The sequence below is a fragment of the Drosophila yakuba genome, chromosome 3R (genome assembly GCF_016746365.2).
Source record: "Drosophila yakuba strain Tai18E2 chromosome 3R, Prin_Dyak_Tai18E2_2.1, whole genome shotgun sequence".
In the NCBI taxonomy this organism is placed as follows: domain Eukaryota; kingdom Metazoa; phylum Arthropoda; class Insecta; order Diptera; family Drosophilidae; genus Drosophila; species Drosophila yakuba.
The window spans coordinates 10,420,361-10,447,111 of NC_052530.2; the positions used below are offsets into that span (position 1 = coordinate 10,420,361).

The 26,751-nt window shown below is 46.4% G+C and overlaps 4 protein-coding genes across 6 annotated transcripts; 1 reads left to right on the forward strand and 3 right to left on the reverse strand.

Annotated features, from left to right (window-relative positions):
* Positions 1-5,518, reverse strand: LOC6536273. Its single transcript, XM_002096823.4, has 5 exons — positions 4,832-5,518; positions 1,029-3,607; positions 891-968; positions 682-825; positions 1-621 (listed from the first exon to the last, which is right to left on the reverse strand). Exons 1-5 carry the CDS (start codon positions 5,409-5,411, stop codon positions 334-336), a joined length of 3,669 nt encoding a protein of 1,222 aa, XP_002096859.2. The 5' UTR covers positions 5,412-5,518; the 3' UTR covers positions 1-333.
* Positions 3,489-25,911, reverse strand: LOC6536276 (intracellular protein transport protein USO1). Of its 3 annotated transcripts, XM_015192140.2 has the most exons (12): positions 25,407-25,908; positions 23,257-23,974; positions 22,578-22,809; positions 19,787-19,900; positions 18,898-19,161; positions 12,470-12,697; positions 12,301-12,402; positions 11,321-11,599; positions 9,905-10,057; positions 7,979-9,691; positions 7,831-7,929; positions 3,489-3,607 (listed from the first exon to the last, which is right to left on the reverse strand). In XM_015192140.2, the coding sequence occupies exons 2-12, from the start codon at positions 23,829-23,831 to the stop codon at positions 3,593-3,595; spliced, it is 3,774 nt and encodes a 1,257-aa protein (XP_015047626.1). In that variant the 5' UTR covers positions 23,832-23,974; positions 25,407-25,908; the 3' UTR covers positions 3,489-3,592. The 3 variants fall into 3 exon arrangements, with proteins under 3 accessions (XP_015047626.1, XP_015047625.1, XP_002096862.2); XM_015192139.3 differs by lacking the exon at positions 3,489-3,607 and having other exon boundaries at positions 6,474-7,929; positions 25,407-25,911; XM_002096826.4 differs by lacking the exons at positions 3,489-3,607; positions 19,787-19,900 and having other exon boundaries at positions 6,474-7,929; positions 25,407-25,910.
* LOC6536275 lies at positions 5,654-6,334 on the reverse strand. Its single transcript, XM_002096825.4, has one exon. The coding sequence runs from the start codon at positions 6,258-6,260 to the stop codon at positions 5,727-5,729; it is 534 nt and encodes a 177-aa protein (XP_002096861.1). The 5' UTR covers positions 6,261-6,334; the 3' UTR covers positions 5,654-5,726.
* Positions 19,909-22,570, forward strand: LOC6536278. The gene is made up of 3 exons (XM_002096828.3): positions 19,909-20,755; positions 20,867-22,027; positions 22,089-22,570. Exons 1-3 carry the CDS (start codon positions 20,508-20,510, stop codon positions 22,510-22,512), a joined length of 1,833 nt encoding a protein of 610 aa, XP_002096864.1. The 5' UTR covers positions 19,909-20,507; the 3' UTR covers positions 22,513-22,570.
* Positions 25,912-26,751: the final 840 nt, after the last annotated feature.

Below are 26,751 nucleotides of genomic sequence, written 5' to 3' on the forward strand. Positions count from 1 at the left end.
TAACTTTTTCATCTCTAACAATGAGATTCATTTATTCAAAGTGATTTTGGTTTTTGTGAACTTAAACGTGCCATCTGAATGGAGTTATCCGATTTCAATTCCTTTACAATGCATGATCTTTGCTTACGATCTAGGATTACGTTTTAAGGCACTATGCAAAGCACTACGTACAGATAATTTCAATTGGTATCCTCCAGGTAATGAACTCTTAACAAACACTACATATAAATACGCTATATGTACAAGCTAAAAAGTGAGGGAGCATTCAGCTCCTTTGTTCCGATAACGGTGATATCCAACGATATATATTCGACATATGATTCTTGACTAGCACTATTGCACGCCCTCCGACGGCGGCATTTGATTGGGATCATAATAGAAGAAACTGGGCGACCACGGCCTCTGAGCTCCCGCCTTCAATTCGGGATGTGAAACTGCCATCTCCTGGCAGCCGCAGTCCTGGCCCCCATCCTTACCGGGACCCTCGCCGGGGAATTCCTGACCCACCGCAAGGGCACGCAGCACAATCAGGTGCGGATTGGTCACATCCACATTGGTAATAACTCCGGCCTCGTGACGAAAACTGTAGAATCGGTTCTTCAAATGCCCATCCATGTAAATCTGGAAAGCAGAGAATCGTTTAAGAAGCGTTTTCTTAAATCTGCAGGACTTTTTCCTTACCTCATATCCTGCTATAGCGCGACAGTCCTCCACATTCCATCGGACGTAGAGAGCGGTGTCACCCAAACCGCAAACACCTGTGATTTTGACGGGAAAACTATCGCCCGGTCCACCTTTGTAATTCGCTGTTTTTGCCTTAATGTGCTATAGTATTTAAATAGGAGAAGATTATTAGGGAAATGGATATTATCGAAGGCAATGGGCCTAACCTTTGGTTTGGCTTGCTTGTTGCCGAGCACACAGTCCATGGCATGCATATCAACGATGATCGAGTCTATAAAGTATTTCTGCAAAAAGATATATAAGATAAGATATACAAGATAACTTGTAAGCTCATGGTCTCTCACCATTTCGCACAGTGGATCACACATTGCGGAGCGCAGGGTATTGGAAACCGTCTTGCACTCCTCGTCGCATATGAGAGCGCGACAGTGGCAGCAAAGGCATCCTTGTTCTTCCTGGGGACACTCGTCATCGAATTCGTCGCACTTTTCCAACGGACAATCTTCCGGGCATTCCTCACAGTCGAGCGCGCACTCTTCGCATACATCATCCTCGCAGGAGTGCAGACTTCCATCGTCACCGCATAGTCCACAATCCTTGAGAGCTTTCCGGAGGAGCTGCTCGCAGAGGTTTCTCACATCGGGTGGCAGAGGTCCTTCGGGCAACAGTCCAGTACGTGGACCCTTGGGCGGCGGGCTAGGTGACTCCTTTTGGGCACAGGGATCTAAGTTGTAGGGGAAGTCTGCCCAGTCCGTTTGCTGTGTGGTCCAAGGAGGACAGGACACCATGCCTAAATATGGACACTCAATCTTTTCGGATTTCTCCTCTTCTTCCGGTGGCGCCGCGACTGTAGGTCTCTCACAGATTTCCTTCAGTACTGTGGTGGGTGTTTTTGGTTCTTCGCCTTCATCGACTTCCTTGTTGATCTCCTCCGCAAGAATTTCTTGCAGTTCCTTGTCGATGAATGCTTTAAGAGATTGACACAGATCCGGCTCTCCAGTTGCTCTATCATCGTCCTTACAGTCGCACTTTTTAGCATCCTCGTCGTCCTCACAGTCGCGAAAGAAGTCATCATCCAAGCCATCACCCGAACAGGTTAGTGCATTTCCAATGTCAAAGAATGGCTCCGGGCACTGACAAGGTTTCATTTTGTCCTTTTCCTCTGGAGATTTTGGCGGTTCGGGATCTGGTGGAAAGTCCGGATCCAGTTCGAAAGCATAGATGTCGGTTTCAGGGATCTGAGGTTCCGCCGGCGGCAGGAAGCACTTGCAGAGGTATTCCTCCAGCTGATGGAAGCACTCGACTCGTTGGAGCTCCCTCTTTGACAGGGGTTTTTCGGCTGGTTCCTCTTCCCCATTGCGATCATGTTGCGTGGCACAGCACTCATCGAAGGTCAGAGGTGGTGGGCTTGGCTCATCCGCTGGAGCAACTGCATTCTCTTTTTCTGATCTCAGGAGTAGTGTCAGTTCCCGGAAAAGTTGTTGGGTCAGGCAGGAACGAGACACGCCGCAATCGCACGATGGACTGGTGAGTTTCTCCATGAGGATCATGATGCGCTCTTTACGCGAACAGCAGGCCATCCCGCATGGATCCTCTGGTGTCTGATAGCCAGTGCCATCCTGGGCACTTTGCATCCCCCGAAGGTCGTCCTTCGAAGAGCACTGACATTGCTTGCTGACACACGTTAACTTTGCGGGTTCCTCCGGTGGAGTGGCATCGCCTTTGCACAGGCAACTAGCACCGGAGAGACTCCTGTGCGTATGAAGACTGGTCTGGATGGGATCGGACAATTCGGAGTCGTTATCAGAAGCATCACAGTCGCAAAACTCATCGCGACCCTTCCTAGAACGGGAAGAGGGACTGGGGTCGAACTGAGAGGTCTGACAATCGTTGAACTGGGCAAACCCGGATGGATGCTGTATTCTTGTGGAGGGGCATGGCACAATCTGGATCTGTTCTGCGCCCTCGGTGTACTCCCGATCGGCCAGGCTCGAAACAAAGCCCTTGGCGGTCTGATGCTCCGATCCGCATAGGCAGGTGACCTTGCCCACAATAGACTGGGATCGTGTGGTGGCCGAGGTCTCCTCGCCTACCCCAAAGGAGAGTTGATTGCGCGGGTTTATCACCCTGGAAGTACTTGATTTGGATGTCATACTGCGATAGTTTGGGTGGCTCTGAGGATGTGAACTCATTGAAGGCTCCTGATCAGTCTGGGTAGCGGTGTAGGTAAATGGAGGACATTTCTCTTCTTTGGCAGGGCAGCCTTCACTCTCCGGATCCTTTAAGGCGGACAACCAAGTGACACCACTCTGGGTTGGCGGGTTAGGTTTACTGGACAGACTGGCCAAACTCTTGGAACGACCAAGGCTGGCTCCTGGTTTATGCAAGGGAGCGAGAGTGTTCGAACTCTTAAAGGATTTGGAGGGGTCCATTGCCCTACTGTAGGATGGACCGGTTACCAAGTTGCTTTGGCCAGCCCAGTATGGTGGGTTGGTGCCACAAGAGCAGGGATCGAGGAGCTCCTTGGTACAAGCTGTTATAGCACTCTTGAAGGAAGTGGGCTCTGGTCCCGTCCCCGATGACTTCTGGGAGCAGGGCTTCTTTGAGCTGGGTTTCTCCTGATGACCCAGCCCACATGGGTGGGCTTTAACAGCTGGTGGATCGGCGGACTTGGACCTCTTCAGCGAGCATGAGCAGGACGGCCCATTATCCGGGTTCGAGGGCGTGTGGTGTTTCCGGAGAAAGGAGTCCTCCGTCTGCGAAGGCTTTGCACGTGGGTCTTCACAGTCAGATTGTTGCGACCGTTGGGTTTTCGACGGCTTCCAGTGATCTCTCAGGTGGGATAGCTCGGTTTGTTGGTGGCGGGAGTTGGGGTCGCTGTTGGAATGTCGCTCATGGTGCATGTACATCAGAGCCGGGCATTCTACGGATGAAATGAATGGGAAAGAAATACTTAACAAAGACATTAAACATCAATTATAGAACAAAAAGTTTCCCTTAAGTGTCCCCCATATTTGTTTTCGAATCACAACCGATTGAATAAGGTAAGCCACAAAATAAAATCGTACCACTGTTTTCAATATGAGTGAAAACGATTTCAAGGGTCAAGCCCGGGAAGGAAACTTCAATACAGAAAGTTAACACGCTTTCGTTATTGTGGCTATTAAGGTCCGAAAAGATGAGCGCTCTTAACCGATACCGAACCGATACCGATACCGAAAACCGTTTCGGCTCGATTCCCCGGCTAGAACACACATGATTCGATTTGATTTGATTCGATGAGCAAACACATTTTATTCGTTTGGATGGTTTGGGGGTACGAGCAGTTCCTTGATCTCCGAAAGTCGGATCTCGCGACCCCGCGTAATGTCCGGACGGGACCACATTTCGGCGTGGTACAACTCTAGGAACTTGGCCTCCGCCTTTTCGCGGCACGGACAAAAATCAAATTGGGAGGTCTGGCTGCAGACCTCCCGATCCTCGAACTTTGTGAAGATGGTGCCGCGCTGTACGCATCGGCAAACCTTGACATTGGTGTGCTGCTTGTTATTGTCGAAGGAGCGTTTCTTCCACGGACACATGCAGCAACCACAGTTGCCGGGACAAAACACATTGCCATCCTCGTCCATAATGGGACTGGGATCGAAGCGGCAGGGCGAACAGTTGGAGAACTCCTTGTTTTGGGGCAGTGCAAGGTAGTACCGCTTGCTACCCGGCGGCCGTTCTTGCGGCGGCCGTTCTTGCGGCGGCGGTCCCATCTCTTCCTCCGGTTGCGGCTCCAACACCTCCTCCTCGCTGGACAACAGCTCATCGGACTCCTCCGACTCGCTGGTCGGGGGTTCCGGCTCTGGGGCAGGGATTACAAGGTGCTCCTGCGGGGCCGGTGGCTCTAGCTCCGCCACTGATTCTTCAATTGGCAGTGGCTCTGGTATGAAAATGGGCTCTGGTTCGATTTCCGGCACGGACAGGTAGCAAATCGAGATCACCTCCCGTGCCCCCGGGTCGAGCCAGCTGCGACATGTGGTCGGTGTGCAACGGTTACAACGAGATGTTGAATCCCCACAGCTTCCTATGTAGACCGTACTGGCTGACCTTTCGGTCAGCTGGCGCGATTCACATGGACGAAAGTGTTCGCTGGCGGATTTACCTGAGCTGGGCTTTGGACCCCTTGGAGCGGGACGCGAACGCTGCAAGCGGCACTGACACATGGTCTCCTTGCGTTGCCTGCCGACCGGCGGTTTCTTTTGCTGGCACCTGGCCACCTTGCCGCTCTGCGGATTGAACTCCAGCGGCATCTGGACGGTGACGGGTTTCCCGTGCAGCGGACAACCGGCGCGACCCTTCTTGGGGTCAACCAACCGAGCGGTCAACTCCAGGGTGACGGCACACGGCTGATTCCAGCCGGTCGTGTCAAAGTTCTTTAGTAGCATCTGAGTGGCGTTGGCCGCCCGTTCCAGAGCCTCTCGTATCGCTGCCGGATCATCCAGCTTGCACCGGCTGGTGGCACTTCGGCCCTCCTTCGGCGAATCCTCCCCCGGACCCTGGCAGTCGAAGAAGAAGTCCTGTTCGCTGCGCGCCTGCTGGAAGTTTTCGCCCTTGAAAAGCAGTCGGGTGGAGTCATATCCGCGAGTCAATGTCATGGAGCTTTGGTTCATTAACCGACCACGCGAGTAGTCACTTTGAGCGATGCTCGAATCGATGGGCGGATTGGAGCGTTCCTCGTCCATCACGCTAAAAGTGCTAGAACTGTTTTCCCCAAATCAAGCTCTGAACTCACATTAAATTTTTAAGTGTGTGTTGCCTGCTCGATTGTGTCTAAAATACTGACTCCGAAGGGACCGAAAATGTGACAGGAGCGAAAAATTGACTTCACTGCCTGCTTCTCTTCTCTTCTATGAATTTATAAAGTTTCAATGGTTAATGAACATTTCAACCTCTTGGTGTGTAGCCAAAACAAAGCGAACGCTTATTGAGTTACATAATCCAATTTAGTCACCAATGAATTTCGAAAAAAAAACAAATGCTGTTTATAATTTCACAGTTCACGAGTTTTGATAAGGTTCCTGGCAATCGGGACATACTTCGTCCTTGTTGGACCATTTTACACTCGATCTCCTGCTTTTCGACGTGTTCTGATTTCCAGGTGCATTGCATCCGCAGAAGGTGCCAATCGACTTGGGCTGGAAGATGTTGACTTTGACCTGGCCGCTCTCCGGATTCAGTTCGATTGGCAGCTTCAGGGTCACTGGATCGCCCATCAGCTTGCACTGCCTGTCCTTGGGGCAAGGACACTTGTCGTCCGTGTGTAGACGGGCACTGACCTCCAGGGTGGCCGGATAGAAACGTGTCATCAAAGGACGAGTTGGCACGCAATCAGTGCCTCCATAGCACCTCAACAACCGCTGTGTGGCGGTGGCTGCCCGCTCCAAAACGGCTCGAATCTGGACGGGATCGTCGAAGCGAGGCGCTTGCTTGCAGATCACTTCATCACCACCGCCCACTTCAATCTCTGGAGTCTCCTCATCGTCACTACGACAGTCATGGAAGATGTCTGCGTCTTCAAATTCGCCAATCATAATGCTCAACGTTCAAACAATTTTGAGTAATCTGATACCTATATGAATCTGCCGATCAAACTACTGTCTACTCTATACAGAGAAAATAATCTCAGGGCACTATTGATGTGGAATTATACTGTTACTCATACCTAGATCCCCCGAGATGTCTCAATCCATCATCTAAAGATCTTGCATATGGCATCCCCCATAGAGACCAAAAACAAGGGACAGTCAGTGGTAATTTACATTTATGCATGGAGTATTTACATCGAAATAAAGGCTATTTGGCACCCCTGAACAACGTCGAATTGCTCCTCTCCACAGGAATGTAGACAGTGCAGCAGAACTCCGATTCCGCCTTCTGGTTGTGGAAGAGCAGCAGCCTTGTGTGGATTCGCCGCTCGATCTGCTCGAGAAGCGCCGAAGATGCGGGCTTAAGGGCCAACTTCAAGTTTTGCACACAGTCCAGAGCGGCCACAAATCCTTCATAGCTATCCTGCGACTTCTGATGACTCTTTTCTGTCCACATGTCCTGCAGGAATTCGAGGCGCTCCCGGAAGTCCTCTCCGTCCTCCCATAAGTGAAGAAGACGCGTCCGGAAGGCGGATACATCAAAGAATCCGTCTACGGCGCCCTGAAGCAGATCCACGAAGCACCTGGTTCTCAGTGGCATCAGGAGCAGTCGTTGCTCTACACCCACATCGGCCTGTGTTCCACTCTCCACGGTTTCTGGTTTAACTTGGACCTCCTGCTCATTGCACTCCGCCGTGACCTGTACCTCCTCTTCCAGGCTTTTTAGCTCCTCCGTTTGTACAATAGACACGCTGGCTAGAGATTCCCAATCAAGATTAACAACTTCGGCGTGGAGGGAGTGCCGGGATATTCCCGATCTGGCCGAGTGAGCCGAGTGAACTGACAACAGCGAGTGGAAACTACCGCAGGAGAGGCTCTGCTGAAGCTGGAAACCCAGAGTTCGATGGGATTGGCCATTGCGCATATGCGCGGGGTAAATGCGACGGAAGAGGAAACGCCCTATTTTTCGCTGGCGATTGTAAGTACTTGAATGCTTATCCTCCTTTGCCCGCCTTTTGCTTTTCTTATTGGGCTCTGGTTCATGCTTCTGATCCACAGGATTAACCTCGTCGAACAGCTGCATCATGGAATAGGGCACCTCGCTAATATTCTTCGCCTGCTCATCCGCTGCTTGAATTACCTTCAGATCCGCCGGGCTATCCGATCCACCAAGATGTAGTTCTAATTTTTGGGCTGATTGGCCAGCTAATTCCCGTCCCTTTGGATGGCATGTGGATGTCTGGACACTAACATAACTGGATTTCTTGCTGCTAACGAGATCCCTTACTTGACCTTCCAGACTTTCCAAATCGACCTGACCTTCTAGACTTCCTCGACATTCTTGAACAACCTGATTATCTTGACTCTCTTCAGTTCCCTGGCTTTCTATACTAGTCACAGTCGATAGTCCTGTCTCACATAATCTTTCTGAAGAGTCATCCTGGACCGTAGCCCAACTGATGCCTTCTGGTTCCGGAGCAGCTGGCTTGGCCGGCTTTTTGGCTTGGAGACTCACCTCGGACGGACTCTGTGAGAGGAGGGTATCCGCCAGCTGCTTCACACTGGACGCAATCGCTTGGAAGTCCTTGTGGAGGGGTAGACCAAAATCACGACCCTGTAAAGGCATTTAGTAATAAGGTTTGAGTAATGTTGGACAGACTCACCTCTAGATCAAGTAGTGCCACGCCCAGTCCCTGGCTAGCGGCCTGGAGGTTCGGCACCTCATCCTTCTTGGCCCGCTTTGCAGGACTATCATGGAGTTCATCGGCCAGGCTGTAGCCTTCGGGGATAACACCCAGTTTGCGTTCCAGCAGCTGGCATTGTTCGTCCTTGGTGCGCAGCTCGTCCTCCAGGCAGCGTGCCCGTTCCTCCGAATCCTTCATCTGGTTCTCCATCTGGCGGATTTTGTTCTCCAGCGTGCCCACCTCCTCTTTCAGCTCGCTGTTGGTGACCTCGATGTGCAGGTACTCCTTCTTGATGTTGAAGATCTGGGTGCGCAGTGCATCCGTCTCCTGTCTCAACTGATCTTCGGTGTTCTGCTGCACCTTCTTGGCAAAGGTGAGGTCATCCATTAATGCCTGGCTCTTGCGCCTCTCGTTCTCCAAAGCCTCCGTCAGGGGCATCTTGTTCTCCGCCTCCACATCCATTTTGGCCATCAGACTCTCCAGGCTGCACTGTAGTGTGCGATTCTCGGTGAGCAGGTCACGGTGCTCCTTGGTCATGCGGACCAGGCAGGTCTTCAGTGCCAGTTCCCCCTCCTCCAGCTGCTGGATCTTTTCGGTCGCTGCTCGGGAATCCTCGCGGAGGCAATCCTGCAGTTGGGCTATCTTTTGCTTGAGGCTGGCCTCCTTGGCTTGGTGGGCCTCCTCGCGCTCCTTGTACTGCTGCTCCAAATCCACCCAGTGGGAGTCTGCCGTTTCCATGGCCTCATAGTGCCGGGCATTGAGCTCTTTCAGTTGGCCACGCAGGCTCTTGACCTCTTCCCTTAGGTAAACGATCTCCCGACCCTCTCCGGAGTCGGTAAATCCCGCTTGACCGAGGCCAAACTCCGCTGTTTGGATCTTGGCACTGGAGTCTCGATCCTGGTGCATAGAAGAGGTGTAGCCCGAGGAGAGGCGGGGGCTGGCTTCCGGGGTGGACATCTCGTTGCCCATTTTGGCAAGTGATAACAAGCGAAAGATCAGGAGTAAGGGCAGCGATCTTCGCAGATCCTGTAGCTCCTTTCTGGCCTGCTTTCTTTCGGCCTGGAGGTGCTCCAGTTGGGTTTCAGCTGCTGCAAGGTCCTCGCGAAGGATTAGTACCTCCGCCCTGCAATCCTGGTACTTGGCGCCCAGTGCTTCCTTGCCGAACTCCAACTCCACGTTGCGCTGACGAATAATTTCCAATTCCACCTCGTTACGCTGCAAATGGAGTCGTGTATCGTTCTCGGCCTCCTCGAACTCACACTTGGCCTCCTCCAACAGTGCGTTTTGCTCGATCAGCAATTCCACGCGGTCCGCAAGCTCCTTGAGATCCTTCTCCAGCTGCAGTTCCCGCTGCAGTCTCTGGGCCAAGTGCCGGGCCTGGGTCTCGCCACTGCTCTCGTAGATCAGCAGCTTGCCCTCCAACTGCTCCAATCTCTCCTGGTAGAACTGCAGGTGCGGATGGGCAACGGGGTTCGAGGGCAGATCGCACTCCACGAACACTCCGCTCTCGCTGAGGCTGCTGCTCTGCCACGAGCTCACCTGGCTGCAGTGCCTCTTGCTGGGCGTGGGCGGCGCTGTGGGCGTGGCACAGTTGCTATACGGCTGAACTGTGGCTACGATCCTATGGTTGTGACCTTGACTGTGGCTGTGACTATGCGCTGGATTGTGCCTTCTGGGAGTTTCCGTCCGGTTCTGTGTGGATAGGAAGAAAATAAGACTTGAATTTTAGCGACCTCGTTGTCCTCGTTGTAAACAAGTAAGGGTAATGCAAATAGTGAGTTGGGACTCAATAAATATATGACAACAACGTCTGTAAGGTTTTCCACGAATAACTGACAAACATTAATGTGCTAGCTATGCTGTGGAGTTTCTGAATATGTATTGGGGCTAAGGGGCGTTACACACCTGATCGCCTGGCATCATGGCATCCAGATCCAGTTGCTGGACGCACTGCAGCAATTGTTGCAAGCAGCGCTTGTCCCGATCCTCCAGCTGCTGGGCAGACTGCTCCAGCAGATCCTGCAGACTCTGGCAGTGGCCCTCGCAGGTGCTCTCCATCTAGATCGAAACAGATCGGATTGGGAATGATGCGATTAGATATAACCCGCTGATTAACAGTTACTTAGGCAAATTAACACTGGCTTAATGCTCCACTGCCACCACTGACACACTCTCATGTGCACACCAATCTGCGTCTAATTTCACTTTGCTGGCTGCTCGAATAATTACTTTTGGTTATTGCAATTAGACGAGTGAATTGGATTTTTCAAGCTGAACGACTTCACTGCTGCTGGCTGTTGGCTGTTGGCTGCCAGCTGAAACTGTTCGGCTCTAGAAATTAAGCGTACCGAAACTGAAAAGCAGCAGAAATGATTGACGGCTTAGGGCATCGTACTGCGGATACCTCTTAGGAAAGTTTATGGATAAATAAGCACTACCGCTCTAAATGCATTATTAGCCCAGAAAAGTATTTCATTGAATGAAGTTCAGCTTTTTGTAACCACAAAATATATCATATTGTTTTACTCCTATTCTTAGGGTTTTAAAAATGTACTAAAAGTTTATTTTATTTAGTTCAAGCAAGGTGTTTTAAGCTAAAACTTCAAGTTTTAACAAAAATCACATAATTTCTGAGCTTCCCTTATCTCCGATATACCTTTATTTGCTCCACTTAATGGTCACCACAAGGTGTGGGGCCAACAAAGCCTTTTGCCCGATTTGGTTGTCTATGAGTAATGACAAAACACTCATAAGTATAACAAGATTCGTAGATGGCATCCACTTAGGGCGCTACCCTTATAAGTAGCGTTTTAAGCGCTTCAACACTGATTTGGCTAAAACAACTCTTAGACCAAAGCATCTACATGGCCAAGAAGCAATACTAGCATGGAGAAAATTGTAGGCGTTGATCACAGATCGCGGTAGTGACATAAATTCAATGTGCAGATGGAGTCACTTACGATTGGAAAGTTTAACCACAGTTTTCAATTCCTGAATATTTTATAACACAGGCTAATGAGTTAGCCATCAACTGCGGGTGCTCCAGTGAAACAATTTCAATTGGAAAATAGAAAGATTGTTGTTGCCGTTAAACCAAAACAATTTCCGTGCTGGCTTAGATGCCAAACAAAACTAAATGAGACTCCAGCACACCAAGTTGGCCAACAACGCTAGCTTCGCTCTGAGCCAACTCAAGTCGGGTTCGAATGAATGGCTCAATTCATTCATAAAACAACCGCCAAGTGAGTCACTCGTTCGAGTGGATTCGCAAACTGGTCTTCGAGTGAATCGTGCTCTGTGGTGGGGGTGCCGTTTGCCTACCTTATCGCTATCATCTTCCAGCTCGAGTATGCGAAACTCAAGGAGTTCATTCTGCTCCCTCAGTTCGCTGGCCTCGTCCTCCAAGCTCGACTGCTTCTCCTCCAGCTCCTTGACGCGCTGCATCAGCTCCCCGATCTGAGCCTGCTTCTTGCCACTGCTCATGGCCGCCTTCTCCGCGGCATCCAGCTCCTGTTTCATCAGCTGCACCTCCGTCTGCAGGCGTTCGTTCTCCTTCTGGTACATTTCCGCTTCCTTTTGCAGCTTGTCCATGTCCTGCAGCTGCAAGAGAACGGGGGTGGATTCGGATAAGATCTAAAGGAAACGGTTCTGCAAACGGTGGGAAAACTATCTAGGAAACTATCTTCAAATCTGCGAAACGTTCTTTAATATGGGGATTTGGTCCTGAAACCTTTTGTTTATTTATCCCACAACATCCAAACTCAATAAATATTTACTTTTTATATATTATCCTTTTATGAGTATATCTCATATAACAATCTAAAAAACACAAATATAGTTTACTTTATCTATAGGTAATATTAGCGTGTCATGTATATAAAGTACACAGCAATTCAAAACCATTATAATTATTTTATAGAAATATTTATATGAAATCCAATTGAGTTAAATAAAGTATTACATTTATTATTTAGAAGATATTTTGCATCTATTGAAAATTCCAATAACTAAAATCCAAGTCAACCTAAATAATCTCGTGTTTATTTTGGAAGCAACCGTAATATATCTAAAGCGTTTAAGAGTTATTAAGAAGAAAACATAAGTATATTAACTGAGAGATCTAGCGTTGGGTGGCTAGTAAAGATAACTCATTAGCCATGGGCTATCATTAATCATTCGATTTAAAGCCAACTTCTCATGATCGAAATCTGATACAAGTCCATCAGATTTCGATCATGAGAATGTATTTTTAAAAACCAACTGTATGTAGGTATATCTCTTGGCTAAGACCCGGTACTTACTGTCTGCCAAATCACGCCGCTGTCGGATCCGCTGGAGGGCGGCTGCGGGCTAATGGAGGGCGGGGCCGAGGACAAGGCCGAGTCCGTGTCCGAATTGGGATCCTTGGGAGGCAGGGAGGGAAAGCGGGGTTAATCGAATGCCAGAATTTCTATGTTATGACTCACTCACCTTCGACTTGGCTGCTGCCGGATGGCTGTGAGTGTGGCTGTGGCTATGGCTGCCTAGCAGCGTCGTCATCCAAGTGGTGGCCCTCATCTCGTCGGGGGCCCTCATCCGTGTAGGAGCATCATCCAATCCATTCGGCTGACTGCTCTTCATTGTTGTGCGCATCTCGAGCGCTGATTTATGTGCATTTTTCGTATTGTTGATTAGCTCAATGTTCTTGAGTTGGGTTATCTGCGGGAAATGGATGGGGAAAAATTAGAAAATGTCGTGCCATAGTTACATTTATTCACCACTCCATCACTCTCTATCACTCCATTTACCCACGTTTTCTTCGGGCGACCTGGCCCAGAATGGACAAAGCAATTAACAAAAGAATCTGTTTTTTATCTGCTGTTCGTCGCGCGTACATATGTGTGTGTGCGTGTGTTTTATGCTATATAAAGAGGTGGGGGATTGGGGGGCCACCAAGAACCAAGAACTTTGAAAAGAACGCTCCGCTTTGCGGTGTGCTCTTTACATGTGTGTTAACAGTTATGACTTGATTTCTTGCCACAGACACACTTTTCGCTTAAAAAGCGCCCGATCATTATTATGGACAGGTACAGGTTGTTTTGATCCGGACAATGGGTACCGCAGTGGGTCCCAAAAGTGGGTTCAATGACACGCTCGAGAGATCGGAGCAGAGCGGAGGGGAAAGGTGCGTTTCAATCGCAGATTAGCTGGGCCAAGGCACCCGGCCTTATCCACTGTATCCACTGTTTCCACTGCACCAACCATGATCCTGGTCGTGAATCACGAAACTCAACGCACTATTGAATTTACCATTCAAAAGATTTCGCTTTATCGCCGGGTCGCATCACGACTTTCATGGTCACGATGCCATCCATCAGGCCATCCAGCTGTCAGCTAATTAGCCTCTAAGTCCAACGCCAACTTACAAACTCAAAAATCAAGCAATTCAAGCCGAGCCCACGAACGCAGTTCAAAAAGCCAAATCACTTTCCAATCAAGCAACGCCCAGTTATGTTTTACTTTCATGTCAATCGCATGTTTTATATAACACCCATAATAGCAGTGTTATTATACGCATAATGCAGCATTATGCTAATTTGTGGGTCTCGTTGGACATATGTGTGTGAACATGTGTGTTTGGGGCCGGAGAAATCATTAATCAATTGTGAAACGAGCTATAGGCACGTATATTCCGTATAGCCAAAGGTTTCCAGAGAGCCAAGTGCGTTCAGTGCAATGACCAACCGTACATCGCTTCATTTCACAACTGACCGCACTGGGAAAAATTTGTATACCTCAGCAACATTGAGTTGATCTTTAGATCATATAGTCTTGACTGCACTAATAAAGGTTTCCACTCTTTAATAACTATCTTGAGATCTTCACACTTATCCATATGTGGCATGGGTGATTGAACGATGTCACTTTCGTCCTACTAAGAATCAAGTTATTGGCTTAGAGAAAGTGTTGATCAGTTATGCTACTCTTAGAAAGGTCTTAAAGTCAAATCCGTCGATTAGTTGCTTCCAGTGCAGAGAGACACTTATATGATACGTGAATATCCAGGGCCTGGGCCCAAGATGGAGTTGCCTTTGCTGAAGTATTGCTGCTGGCGTTGGTGTCGCATGCCTGCACGTCTTCGATTGAAATTATCGGCTGGCGTGGAGAGCCGGGCCCCGAGATTGCCCACCGATAATGGCCACCAGACTGAGCTAACCGTTATGGTAATTTCTTGGATCGATTCCAAAAGAACTTTTTGCATAACGGCCGGTTAACGAACTCGATCAACGTGCTCGGGGCGATTAAGCAAGTGTCTGAAGCTCCGGGACCCAATCACAGAGACCCATTCCCCCGCTTCCAATCCACTCACCTCGCCTGAGTTTCAAGTCGGATTATTCCGGGGACTTTTTGATGGCTCTATTGATGCCATATGCAGATTGCGCTAAATGCAGCGTCGACGTTGCGAGACGGAGATGCGCCATCGGGTCGATTTCAAACGCTCGATGGATTGTTTGTAAATCTGTCGGCAGACAGCCAACCTGCTGAGCCATATACGATGCGGAGATACCCAGATACAGAGATACCCAGACACTCAGATACTAAGACACAAAGATACTCGCAGACTAGCAGACTCGGAGACTCGGATGCACATGGGTGTGTTTATGTCTCGCTGTCGGTTTGTTTGCACAAGCCGCGGGCCAAGTGATTGTGATTGTGTGAAATGATTTTCCTTTCCGCAGGCAGGTTTCACTTCGATCAGTGCAACTGCCACTGCAACGCCATCCACTCCATCTGCAGCTCCAACGTTCCGGGTTCGACTCCCCCGGTCCGTGGACGTGGACGTGGACGATTACGTGTAACAGCATCAAAAGGCATCGCCGGTGTCTTACAAACAGCCATGGCCACACTAATACCATCGGGATGCATACGACCTGAATTCTGGATCGATCTAAGCAATTAACCGTATGCAATGGCATTTTTCACTTTATCTTGAAATTTAAATTATTTTTATTGTCGCTAACAATTTTATGCCATTCTAGAGCTATTCGATTGACCCCAGTTGTGTGTACCAACTAGTAGGCATGTATATTTTCTTATATTTGCATTTGGCATTGTAATTCAGGTTTGGCTCTGCACAAAGGCACTGCTTTGATTTGATCTTGCGAAAGCGAAAGTTTATATGCGCTAATGAATTATATTGTATTGCAGATGGTATTTGGTGTATGGGGTATATGGTATATGGTATCGGCAGGGCCAGCCAAGCGCAACTGCCCGCCGATGGGATAAGCTAATTGAACTAATGAATGGACTTGTGGGGCCCTGTTGACATACATGCATTGCGTCCGTTAATTTGCATCGATATCGCCCATCGAACCCATGGATTATCCGGGGTGTCCAACTGTGGCGATAGCCGACTTCCTCGAAGTCCGACTTCAAGACGAAGGCGAAGGCGAAGTCGAAGCCTTTCCCTTTCGATCTGAGATACCACAGAGAGGTAATTATTCATCCGTCGCGGCCTCAACTGTTTTTGATGATGGCCCCTTTTGTGCTCAAAAATTTGCAAGATTTTATAGACGCTGTGTGGCAGAAATGTCAGGCAGAAACCACTTTTGATATAGCCGATTGATAGTTAATCACCCGAGATGATCTTTTAATGGTTTTTGAAAGTGGATTGAATTGGGGCCGATAAGCTCCAGTTTTCGCTTTTCGGGCAGCCTACTACGCATTATATTTTATAATTTAATAAGTGTGTTTTGCGATTGGTGCCAGCTTTCGTAATGAAGTTTTATATCAATACTTGTAAACAAGTTCGGCTTCGTAAAATAACCAAGTTTTACAAGCAATTTGCTTTACAGAGAAAAGTTGTTAACAAAGATATTGAAGTTACCGAATCTCTTATTGTATCCAGTGTACAAATAAAGTTTAAATTGGCTTGAAAAACCGCCGAAAATCATTAGTATTAACTAACCTTCATTTCGAAGAGCGGAAACACCAATCTAAACAGTGAATAATGTCTCACTTGATTCCTTTCCCTTTTTAAATGGAACATCTTCGCTGGGTGAATTCTCAATAAATTAGGCGCCAATTTGACAGCTGTATAAGCAATACGCCCCACCATTCCATTCCCATAAATCAGATTTCCCACACAAAACTAATTGTCTATGGAGTACGCGTCGTATGAGCAATACCCGTGAAATGCGAAATGAGTAACAAGTGCTACCAGAAATAGGAATCACTTAATGGCTTAAACTATATAGTATGTATGTTTGTACGAGTATATATTTGCTCTGGCTTTGGCAGTGGTCAATTACCTTGACATCCCTCCGGTTGTAGTAGTAATCCATTGTCAGGCGTATTTATGCATTATTCCCACATATGAAGGTGTGGATTTTGGTTGACAAAAAACAATTAACCGCAATTTTCAAGTTTTCGTCTCTTTGATGGCGAATAGTTTTCACCGTGGTAATTTCACTAAAACATCGAAATTTATAGACACATTCCGGCAAACGATCCGCGATTTGCATATGGTTCACATTTCCATTTCACACACCCCTTTTTTTCTCTCTCATGTCGTTTACTTTTCTAGTTTTTGTTGTCTGCACAGTTTTTGTGTTGTGATTACTTTGCATATTGGTCGACTAGCGTCTTGTTTTAGCAACATCATCATCACAATCATCATTACCATCCCATCCCATACAATTCCATACCATCCCATCCCATCCCATCCATTTCCATCCCATAGCTTTTACTGTCGTTTGGCGATGGCAAAGGCGATGGCGATGGCGATGGGAAGTTGGGGATGACTAAATTTTTGCAGGCGGCCGCGGCGTAGTCATACTCGTAGCAACGTATCGTATTTAAAATAGCGTTAACATTTTAAAAGCTTTTCACTGACCCCAATTGGTGGTGTGCACACACACTCCCCACAACCACACACTTTTTCCTTAAAGACTCTTAACTTGCAGGCGAGAGTGGTGGCTAGGTGGCTAGGTGGCTACTACACAGGCGAAAACATCAATCAATAAGGTGAAAAGATCAATATGCATTCAGCAAATAATGCCACAACGTCTTATTCACTGCAACACTTGGCTAATGCAAAGCTATTCTGTTTATAATGGTAAAGCATAGTAATTGTCTGTTTTTAGCTCTTAAAGGTACACCTTCTTCAGCCACGGAAATTTTACCTCTGCACTTTTCTTTATTTATTACTCACAATAGTTTTTAACCACATTTTAAGCTGTTCAGTTCCTAACTGTTTGCCTCTCGTAATGACTACATTTGCAAAGTGTCAATTTAACGTTCATTTTGTCGCTAATTATAACTATTTTTTATTTTAAGGTTACCAGCAATGTGACTTTTCATTTCAAATGGTGCACCTTTTGGGAGTCGTTAAATTAATAAAATCTTTTATGGAGCAGTTAATGGCGCACACACACTTGAATGTCTTCCCAGGTTGTTACCCTTAAAAAGGCGCTAATTTAACGCTGTTGGGGTACGCTTTTTCTCTGAGTCCATTTATCGACGCGCATTTAGTTCTTGCTGCTGCTGGATGACATCGTTGACCGATTGTTGATGATGTTGCTGCTGCAATTTGCTATTTTGCTATGCAAATGACTGCTGACTGCTAGAAACTGGCGCACTGGCCGACATCCGATCGCGGATTAAAGAGATCTAGCAGATGCGAGCCCCGATTTCGATTGCGAATCCGATCCACACCCATTCCAGATGATACGGCTCGGTGATCTCGGGATCTTGGCTCTGCGACGTAACCAATTCTCGACTACTTTGGCGGCAATAAAACAATTACGAGATATAAAACAGGCGAGATTAATGAACTGTAAAATCGAATTCGATCACTGGAACGTAGTGCGGCTATATGGCCACAAATTGCACGTTGTTCGCAGAGAGAGAGAAGAAGGGGCCAACGGTGTGAAAGGCAATTAATTTTGATCGTTTTTGGCATGTTTCACTAAACTATTATAGTGTAAAGTCGGTGAAATTATGGTTTCGTGTGCGTTAAACAATGCCAAAGAGAAAGACAAACTGCGAATCGGTTGTCCTATTCAAAAGGTAACGATTGTTTGTGGCGGCATGTATACACATCAATGTGTGGCATTTGGTTCCTTCATTTTCGGCATAGAAAATCAGACAATGCACCCCGATACACGGCGATTTTCATTAGCGCCTCTTTCAGAAACCAAGCCGATTCTGGGCCGCGAATTTCACCTGATTATGCACCGCTTGAACTCGGATATATACCCATTTGATTTGTGCACTTCACTGGCTGTATGCCTATAGGATTTTGGTACTATATAGGGGCTCATATATTGCTGAGACACCTGCGACACCTGCGACCGCTGCGAACTTAAAAACCGAACTGACGGCCATTCATGCGAGCGGTAAACTCTCGAGCGGCGGGAGAGAAAGTGAGTGAGTGAGTGAGTGGTGCGAAAAACCGGCTTGAAACCGACCGCTCCACTCTCTTTATCGCTCTTTCTCTCTCGCTCCCGCCAGCGATCCACTTGCAACACTTGCGCTGCTGCAACTGCAACGCTGCAACTGCCACAGCAGGTTTTTTCTCACTTTTTCCCTTTTTTCGTTTTACTTTTTTTATGCCCACCGCTTATCGACGCGGCGATTGTTGTCTTTGCCATTCTCATAACTAACGCAAAATTATATCATAGATCATGCCAATAGTGCATAACCACCGGGGTAAAAGATACAGATACTCGGGCACCAGACACCAGACAGAGACAGCAGACAGATACATAGATACACTTGCATCCCGAGATACAGATACTGTATCTGGCCGAGCTCTTAACTTTTAACCCGACTCTCCGGCAAGTTCAAGTGCTCCCACTGCCCCCACTCCAAAAAGCTAAAATAAAAAAGGCCAAAGAAACAAAATACAGACTCACCTCAGGTGTAACTTGAGCCTGGCGTATGGGATTTTGCTCGGATATATCTGTATCTGTATCTGGTTCGGTTTTAGCTTTTGTTTCTCCCGCTGGCTTCGTAGTGGGTTTCTTTGGCTTTTGGCTCGTTTCGTTGGGGTTCGTTTTGGGTTTCGTCGTCGCTGGCACTTTGGCTTCATTCTGCTTCAGCTTCTTGGGACTCTGCAGTGCCAGCAAGTCCTTCCTCAGTTGTCCTATATTACGTTCTTTGGTCTTTATTTCCTCTAGCTGGAACAGTAAGATGCAGAGATTAGTTAGCACCACACTGCACATATGCCGTTTAGAGATATACAATTATAAAAGCAATACGTTTTCATCCATCTGCAATACTGCTGTATCAACCACAATTGGTCCAATAGTTATACAATCCAATGAGGGGTTTCTCATTTCCACCAAATTTAACTTGAAATCAATGTGTCAAAGGTATACACAAGGACTAAACAACTTGCTGTGAATGTTTTTATGTTTTATGGCGAATAAATGGCAGGTAACCTTATCCCATTAGTTTGGTGTAAGTGCCTAAAGAAATGTATATGGGTTCGCCAATTTAAACTGAACACTCTCAGTAATAACGAGAAATGGAAGTGTTTATATATGATCGGTAAATCAAAACGATATAAAGCTGATAATATGAGTACTTTATAACTGCTAGTTGAATATGACCTGTTTTCTTGCTGTGCAAATTCAAAATGCACGTATGGATTTTAATGGTGGTATGAAAAGTTGCCCGTCCGCTTCTGAACCGCCGGGTTCCGTTCCGTACCGCTTACCCCTCCCCCTTCCCCTTCCCCTACCTCTACTTCTTTCGAGCCAAGTTTTGGTGACCCGTTAGCAGCCGCTACGCACAACTTACCAAACGTGTTATTTCAATTTTGGCTGATTTCTGTATGTGAGTCAATCGGTTTTCGTACGCGTTCTTCAATTGCCGCATATCGGCAGCCTTGAGTCTATCAGCCTGCCCCATAATCTGCAAGAAATGGTCGAATCATACATGTTTGCGTGTTGCCAACTTTTTGGGCTCTTTTTACGGGGCTCCAAGCAGCGGGAGATTCCAGAAGCAAGTTAATCCATGCTGTTAGTTTGCACTTTGCGATTAGGTCGCACACGTCCATTAACCAAACGAGACACAAAAACACACAAAATGCTACAAACAAAAAGGGGAAAGGAAAGTTCTTGCCACAGTCGAAGAATCGCATACCCTTTGTAGCGTAGCAATTTAGAAACAGAAGAGAAGTAGAATATCAAAAATAGCAAACACCCAAAAACTTTCACTTTATTGAGTTATGTATATGCCTATTTAAAATTCAACGCATATTCTGCGAAATTGTGAAGGTGCTAAAACCTGAAGTTAAAACAGTAAAGCAAAGAATATTTCTCTGGTAATCAGGTAATGCAAACTGAAGGCAGAGCCTCTAAAAGGTCCTTAAAGGGTATGAAAGTGCAGAAGATATAGCATAATATTTGCTTAACGCCCTTTGCCGATATGGCAAGCATTAAGGAAATTGCTATATCGAAATTGGCTCTGGGTATAAAAACAAAGGTGACATCCTGCTGCTCAAACAGTTGGCATTGCAATGTTCATCCAGTGGCAAAAACACCTCCTGCTCCTAACCATCCTGGTCAATTTGGCCGGTGCAAGGGAGAATCACATTTCGTTGGATATGAAGGAGAGCTCCAACCTGATGGTCAAGATGAGCGAGATCCTCTGCAAGGCTCGAATCAAAGTCCTGTTCGTCTACTTTGAGAATAAAACCTTCCACGAGCACACGGGTCAGATACTCAGAGAGGTGACTAAGTGCGACATATCTTACATAGCTCTGAGGTGTGTTGATTATTTATTATCTTAATAACACTGAAATACCACACGAAATAACTACACCGCACTATAAATTTCATTACAGTTTCTAAAAGTGTTTGCACATTTTACTTTCAGGAATCAAAATAGTCCACTGGAGGCGGTCAAGGATGATGGCATACTCATGTACATGGTGATGATCATCACAAACATATCACAACCATTGGAGCTTTCACTTATCCGGAAGAAATCGGCTGCCAAGCACCGATCGCATGTTTTCCTCTTGGTCAGAGACTCGGATACCGTTTCCGATGCTTGGATGCGGGCCAGCTTCCGGCAATTCTGGAAGCTATGGCTACTGAACATCGTGATCCTCTACTGGCGAGATGGACGACTAAATGCCTATCGGTACAACCCGTTTATGGACAACTATCTGATACCAGTAGACAATAGGCCAAATGATGTTCCAACTTTAGAGCAGCTTTTCCCAAAGGCCATACCCAATATGCAGCGGAAACCCCTGAGGATGTGCATCTACAAGGACGATGTGAGGGCAATCTTCTCCAGGCAGGGAATTATCCTTGGGACCGATGGCCTGCTGGCGGCCTATGTGGCTGAGCGACTGAACGCGACCATGATGATAACGCGTCCGCACTCGTATAACAACCACAATCTCAGTTCGGACATATGTTTCCTTGAGGTGGCCAAGGAGTACGTGGATGTGTCCATGAACATCCGTTTCTTGGTTCCGGACACCTTCAAGAAACTGGCGGAGAGTACGGTATCCCACACGCGTGATGATCTTTGCGTGATTGTCCCGAAAGCCAAGACTGCTCCCACTTTCTGGAACATATTTCGTTCGTTTGGCTCATTAGTTTGGATTTTAATTCTGGTTTCTGTTCTGGTGGCGAATGTATTCTGCTACATCCTAAAAACTGAAGTGGGTAGGGTTCCCATGGAACTTTTCGCCGGAGCCTTGACGATGCCCATGACCCGGATTCCGCTAAACCACGCGCTTCGGTTGTTCCTGATATTCTGGCTTTACTTTGGACTGCTCATTTGCTCGGCATTCAGGGGAAATCTCACCAGCATGATGGTGTTCCAGCCTTATCTGCCGGATATAAACCAATTGGGTGCGTTGGCCAGGTCCCACTATCACATCATTATTCGTCCGAGGCACGTGAAACACATCCAGCACTTCCTGTCCCTGGGACACCAGCACGAGTCCAGAATCCGGGAGCAAATGCTAGAAGTTTCCGACACCCAGATGTACGAAATGATGAGGAACAATGACATAAGGTATGGTGGCGCATGTGGATCAATTTCAGTAATTTCCAATCCATAATATCTACTTTCCCAGATTTGCCTATTTGGAGAAGTATCACATCGCCCGCTTCCAGGTGAACAGTCGTGTGCACATGCACCTGGGTCGTCCGTTTTTCCACCTGATGAACAGCTGCCTGGTGCCGTTTCATGCCGTTTATATCGTTCCCTACGGCTCACCCTACTTGGGTTTCCTGGACTCGCTGATCCGGAGTTCGCATGAGTTTGGTTTCGAGCGATACTGGGATCGCATCATGAACTCCGCTTTTATTAAGTCGGGAATAAAGGTGGTAAACCGTCGACGCGGGAGTGGCAATGACGAGCCGGTGGTCCTCAAACTGCAGCATTTCCACGCCGTATTCGCTCTGTGGCTGGTGGGGATCGGGATGGCATGCATTGTGCTGGCCTGGGAGCACTTGACCCACAACTACAATTTGGCGGTAACAAAGCGGCGGCACTAACTATCGCATGCAACATGCAATGTGATGTGGATGTGGATGATTGTGATGATGGGGCGTCCACTTACCTGGGTCTTCTCCTCCTTGTTTCGATTCGCTTCCTTCAGCACGGCAATCTCGTTAGTCAGTCTTTGGATTTCATAGTTGATGAGGCCATCGGCGGTCACATGTGTACCACTCGATTCTGGGCCCGATTCGTTGGCCTTCTTTATACCGTTGCTCTTCTTGGCCATTTCCAGCGTGTGCTGCAGCTTCTTCACTTCACTCTTCCACCGACGACTATCTGCGTCATTTTGAGCCCTAGGTTAAAAAGGAGCGATAAGCTATATTATATACTATTCCATATATACTATCATTCTATATATTCATCATATATTATCATATTTTAAGATGTTCAAATGACACCACCAATAATATTTGAATGCACTGTTCAATATATAAATAAATAAACTGCTTGCATGTATACAAAGCGAGATCTGTAAGCTTTAATATGCATTGATTACTTTGAATATACATTTCTTGGTTGGCAGATTAAACTTCTGAGTTTACTGATTGTCAATCGTCACTTTCATGAAAGGTCAATTATGGTTTCCGTGCACAACTACATTTAAGAAGAATGTATTGATAACTCAATTTAAAACGATTCAAAACATTTTGCAACATAAAATCGTACGATTAAGATAAAATACTGTAACACTTTTGAAATGGAATTTCATGTCTATTTTAGTTATATATCAATGGAATTACCTTAAGGCCCTCACTGCACCGCGTTCTGTGATCAGACTGGACTTCAGTTCATTCACCTCCAGACGCAGTTGCTCCGTGAGGGCGTTTAGCTTCTGGATGGTGTCCATGTTCTCCTGCAGTTTCCTCTTGATCCTCTGTGGAGGTGCTGCTATCACATTTGTGGTAGTCACGCCACCAATGATTACGGGTCGTTCTCGATCCTTTTCTGACTTTCCCATTAGCTTCTGGGATCCTGTAGTTGGGCCCTTCTCTGCCTCGAAGGATTGAGTATCCTTGGGTCGCAATTTGCCGCGACAATGGAGCTGTATGCCCTCGATGCGGGTGCGCTTCTCCTGATTCACCGTATCCCCCACGGAAGTCAGGGAGCTGCTCAGTTTCTTCTTGCGTTTCAACTTATTCTTGGCCATAGTTTGCCAGTCTTCGATATCGTGCTTCCCCGTCTGGAAGCTCTCTTTGAGTTTGGAGCCGGGATCCGTCCGGCGGCCCACAGTCCCATTGTGGGGCGCCAGGATATGGGCGGTCCTGCTCATATTACATCCCTTGCTAGAGGTCGTTTGTGTTTGGTTTTCAGCCATTTTTATGTAACTTTAGTATATAAAAATGTTGCCGTCGTTTTTTTTGGGTTTCTGCTTTTTCAAGTACTGCATATGCGGTGCACTCCGAGCCTGCCGAAAGTCCCTGCTATACTTCACCTGGTCATCGTTGGATTCTCCTCAATCTGTAAACGAAATGTTAAAAATAAAGTATTCAATAATGTTGCAGACATCAGAATCACGTAAAAATAACTTATTATAAAGTGTATGCCTTGAAAAAGTATACAGAATTCCGAGTCTTTGCCCGCAAGGAGGTTGTTTCTTCAGAATCGCAAAGATTCCCCTTTGTCTGTCAGCATTTCAATGGCTTCTGTTTAGCCGTTGACTCTTCCACGCTTTTCTTCACTGGGTTGAACTAATCAACAAGTTTCCCCCATTATTGATTTCAGCGGAAAAGCTTTTTCCTTCATTTCGCCACAACGGGTCGGGCCACACATGAATGAAAAACGAAACATATAGGCACCCTGGGACTGGGAAATAGTTTACAACGCCAATTGCGTTGGTCTTTCCAAATAAACTGGTCCCGAATGGCCTTTCTTAATGACGTCATGTGGCGCGCCTTGTGGAATAGAACAGAATATGTACATGTGTTTTTTGAGGTTTCCCTCTGGGGCTCTTTACACGCAATAAAACCGCTTTTCATTACTTTTTCTGTTCTAGAGCAGAATTCTTTGCATTGCTCCCACATCCGCCGCAAAGATTATAACAAAGCATCTATATATACTGTATGAGGTGCACACACGACACGAGAAGGCCCTCAGTTCATATGTTCATAGAATGCTCTCCGAGATTTCTGTCCGATCATCTTTATCAAGGCCACGATCTATATACACATATAGAGCGACAGATGTGTGTACTTAGCAACCTTCTGGCGCTTAATTGGAATTTGATTTGTTTTTCCAGCTCGATCCATTAGGTGTTTATAGGGAGGGATTTTAAGTAGGTGGTGCCCAAGTTTATTACTTCTGGGTCATCAATAGGGAAATATTTTTAGGGGCATGTTTGTATGAACTTTACTATATAAGAGAATGACTCTTGAAATCATAAAACAAAAACGTGATCCATTTAAAAACCCATATGTCTGTAGAAAATACTACCCTAAAACATATTTCACAGTTGCACAGTGGGTTAAAAGTAATATTTATTTTGTGGTGTAAGTATACGATTTCATGATTCGTATTCCTATAGGCTGAAGCACTGGGGCTAATGATGGCTCTCATGTTGCATTTAATTTAATTAAATTTAAAACCACTACCCCCAGTCAACTCCTTAATAAAGTGTTTTTGGGTCGACATACACGCCATGGTGACATCACAGCCTCGGTGTCACCGGCTTGGATGGGATTGGTTTTTGTTCGAGCGAAGCCACCCACTCGATTTCCATCCACATCCACAGCCATCCACATGGGCAGATGAAAGTCTCTTTTTGGCTCTTTAAGTATGTATATTTTCAGTCATATATCAATTTGAAAATATTGCCAAACGATGAGTCGGACAGCCGTCGAGTGTACAGTCTTTTGCTCTTTCGGCTGATTCACTGAAGATCACGTATACGCACCATTAGCTTTGAAATCCTTGGGCGTCGTAGACCAACAGTTGGCGTGCCTCAAACTTCTGTATGTGTTTATTTACTCACTCACTCACTCACTCGCCCGACGATGTTGTAATGTAAACAGTTTATTTACTGCCTGCTTGCCACTGTTTCTTGCAGTGTAATGACGTCAATACGTTAATTTTCAATCAACTTTTTTTCGCGCACACACCAAATAGAATATCGTCGGTATGTGGAGCACTTCTTCGGCAATTGTTTAGCAAAGTATCCTATATTTTAGTTCAAATATTAACACAGTTCGTACAGGAAGTTCACAATAGGTTACACAGTAGTTACACAAGTTCGTCGGAATAGAAGTGAGTTATGTTCGGTTCGTTTGCGGAGTATCCTAATTAGTTGCAATCAATTTAAATTGTAAATTAAAAGAAGTGTTCTATACTAGGTAAATTTCGTTTGCTCGGCGATAGCAGAGATCTTTCGTTTCGGCCGGACACCGATTGACTAACTCGGCCTCTCGAGCTTTCGCAAGCTCTTTCACATTTGCCTCCATTTCCATTTAATTAAAAGGAGCTTTGCCATTTACTTATGCACTTCTTGGGGTTACGAAGGGTGGGTGGCAAAGCTCAGTTCTATGTGCGTGCCCCAAAGAATGAACGACACAAAGCCGGAAGAGTCAATCTTTTGAAAGCCGAAGATGTTTTCCTCCCGGTTCCCGTATTCGTAACAAAAACAAACCAATCGCGTGTTTATTAATAACCAAAATATGCACACAACCCGCCACGAATTTGGTCAAAATAACGAAACACTGAAATAAAAGGTGGCGCAAGTTGAGATTGATTGGATATTAATTCGGTATATGTATGACAGAGATATGATATGGCATTGATAACTCGAAGAATACTTTCATGATAAAAAATTCATTTAAATTGTTATCTTTGTATAGACATTGTTATAAGTACTTCCGTATGATTTAAACGGATTTCTAAAAGTTATATCTGCACAAAGCATTTGTGCTAGTTTAGGTTAAAGTGCAATCTAAAGACGTGACATTAAAGCTGTTCAAGCGTGTCTCTATGATTGTTTGTTTAAAACCAGAACTAAATACGTTGGATAATAAACATAATAGCAAAACATTTCAGATGATTTAAATAGTCTTATTTTTAAGGTGATGAAAACTGAAAGTTTTAGTTGTTAAATTCCCTTTAAATGCCTAACGTATTGCATACTAATATCTTCATATTTATGAACCCCGACAGCTGAAACTTCACAAATCACATACAAATTTGACAATCGCCTCAACGACGCGATGAATGATGGACACAATTAGAACACATTCCGATTCCAGTCTGTC

Bases quoted from the DNA above. Each gene is read 5' to 3' on its own strand.
- LOC6536273 (XM_002096823.4), bottom strand. From the start codon at position 5,411: ATGGACGAGGAACGCTCCAATCCGCCCATCGATTCGAGCATCGCTCAA. The intron at 969-1,028 runs GTGAGAGACCAT...ATCTTTTTGCAG, and splicing joins GTGATCCACTGTGCGAAATG to AAATACTTTATAGACTCGAT. The intron at 826-890 runs GTTAGGCCCATT...TAAATACTATAG, and splicing joins ACAAGCAAGCCAAACCAAAG to CACATTAAGGCAAAAACAGC.
- LOC6536275 (XM_002096825.4), bottom strand. From the start codon at position 6,260: ATGATTGGCGAATTTGAAGACGCAGACATCTTCCATGACTGTCGTAGT.
- LOC6536278 (XM_002096828.3), top strand. From the start codon at position 20,508: ATGTTCATCCAGTGGCAAAAACACCTCCTGCTCCTAACCATCCTGGTC. The intron at 20,756-20,866 runs GTGTGTTGATTA...TTTTACTTTCAG, and splicing joins ATATCTTACATAGCTCTGAG to GAATCAAAATAGTCCACTGG. The intron at 22,028-22,088 runs GTATGGTGGCGC...CTACTTTCCCAG, and splicing joins ATGAGGAACAATGACATAAG to ATTTGCCTATTTGGAGAAGT.
- LOC6536276 (XM_015192139.3), bottom strand. From the start codon at position 23,831: ATGGCTGAAAACCAAACACAAACGACCTCTAGCAAGGGATGTAATATG. The intron at 19,901-22,577 runs GTAAGTGGACGC...CATTTCTTGCAG, and splicing joins ACAAGGAGGAGAAGACCCAG to ATTATGGGGCAGGCTGATAG. The intron at 9,692-9,904 runs GTGTGTAACGCC...CTATCCACACAG, and splicing joins CCATGATGCCAGGCGATCAG to AACCGGACGGAAACTCCCAG.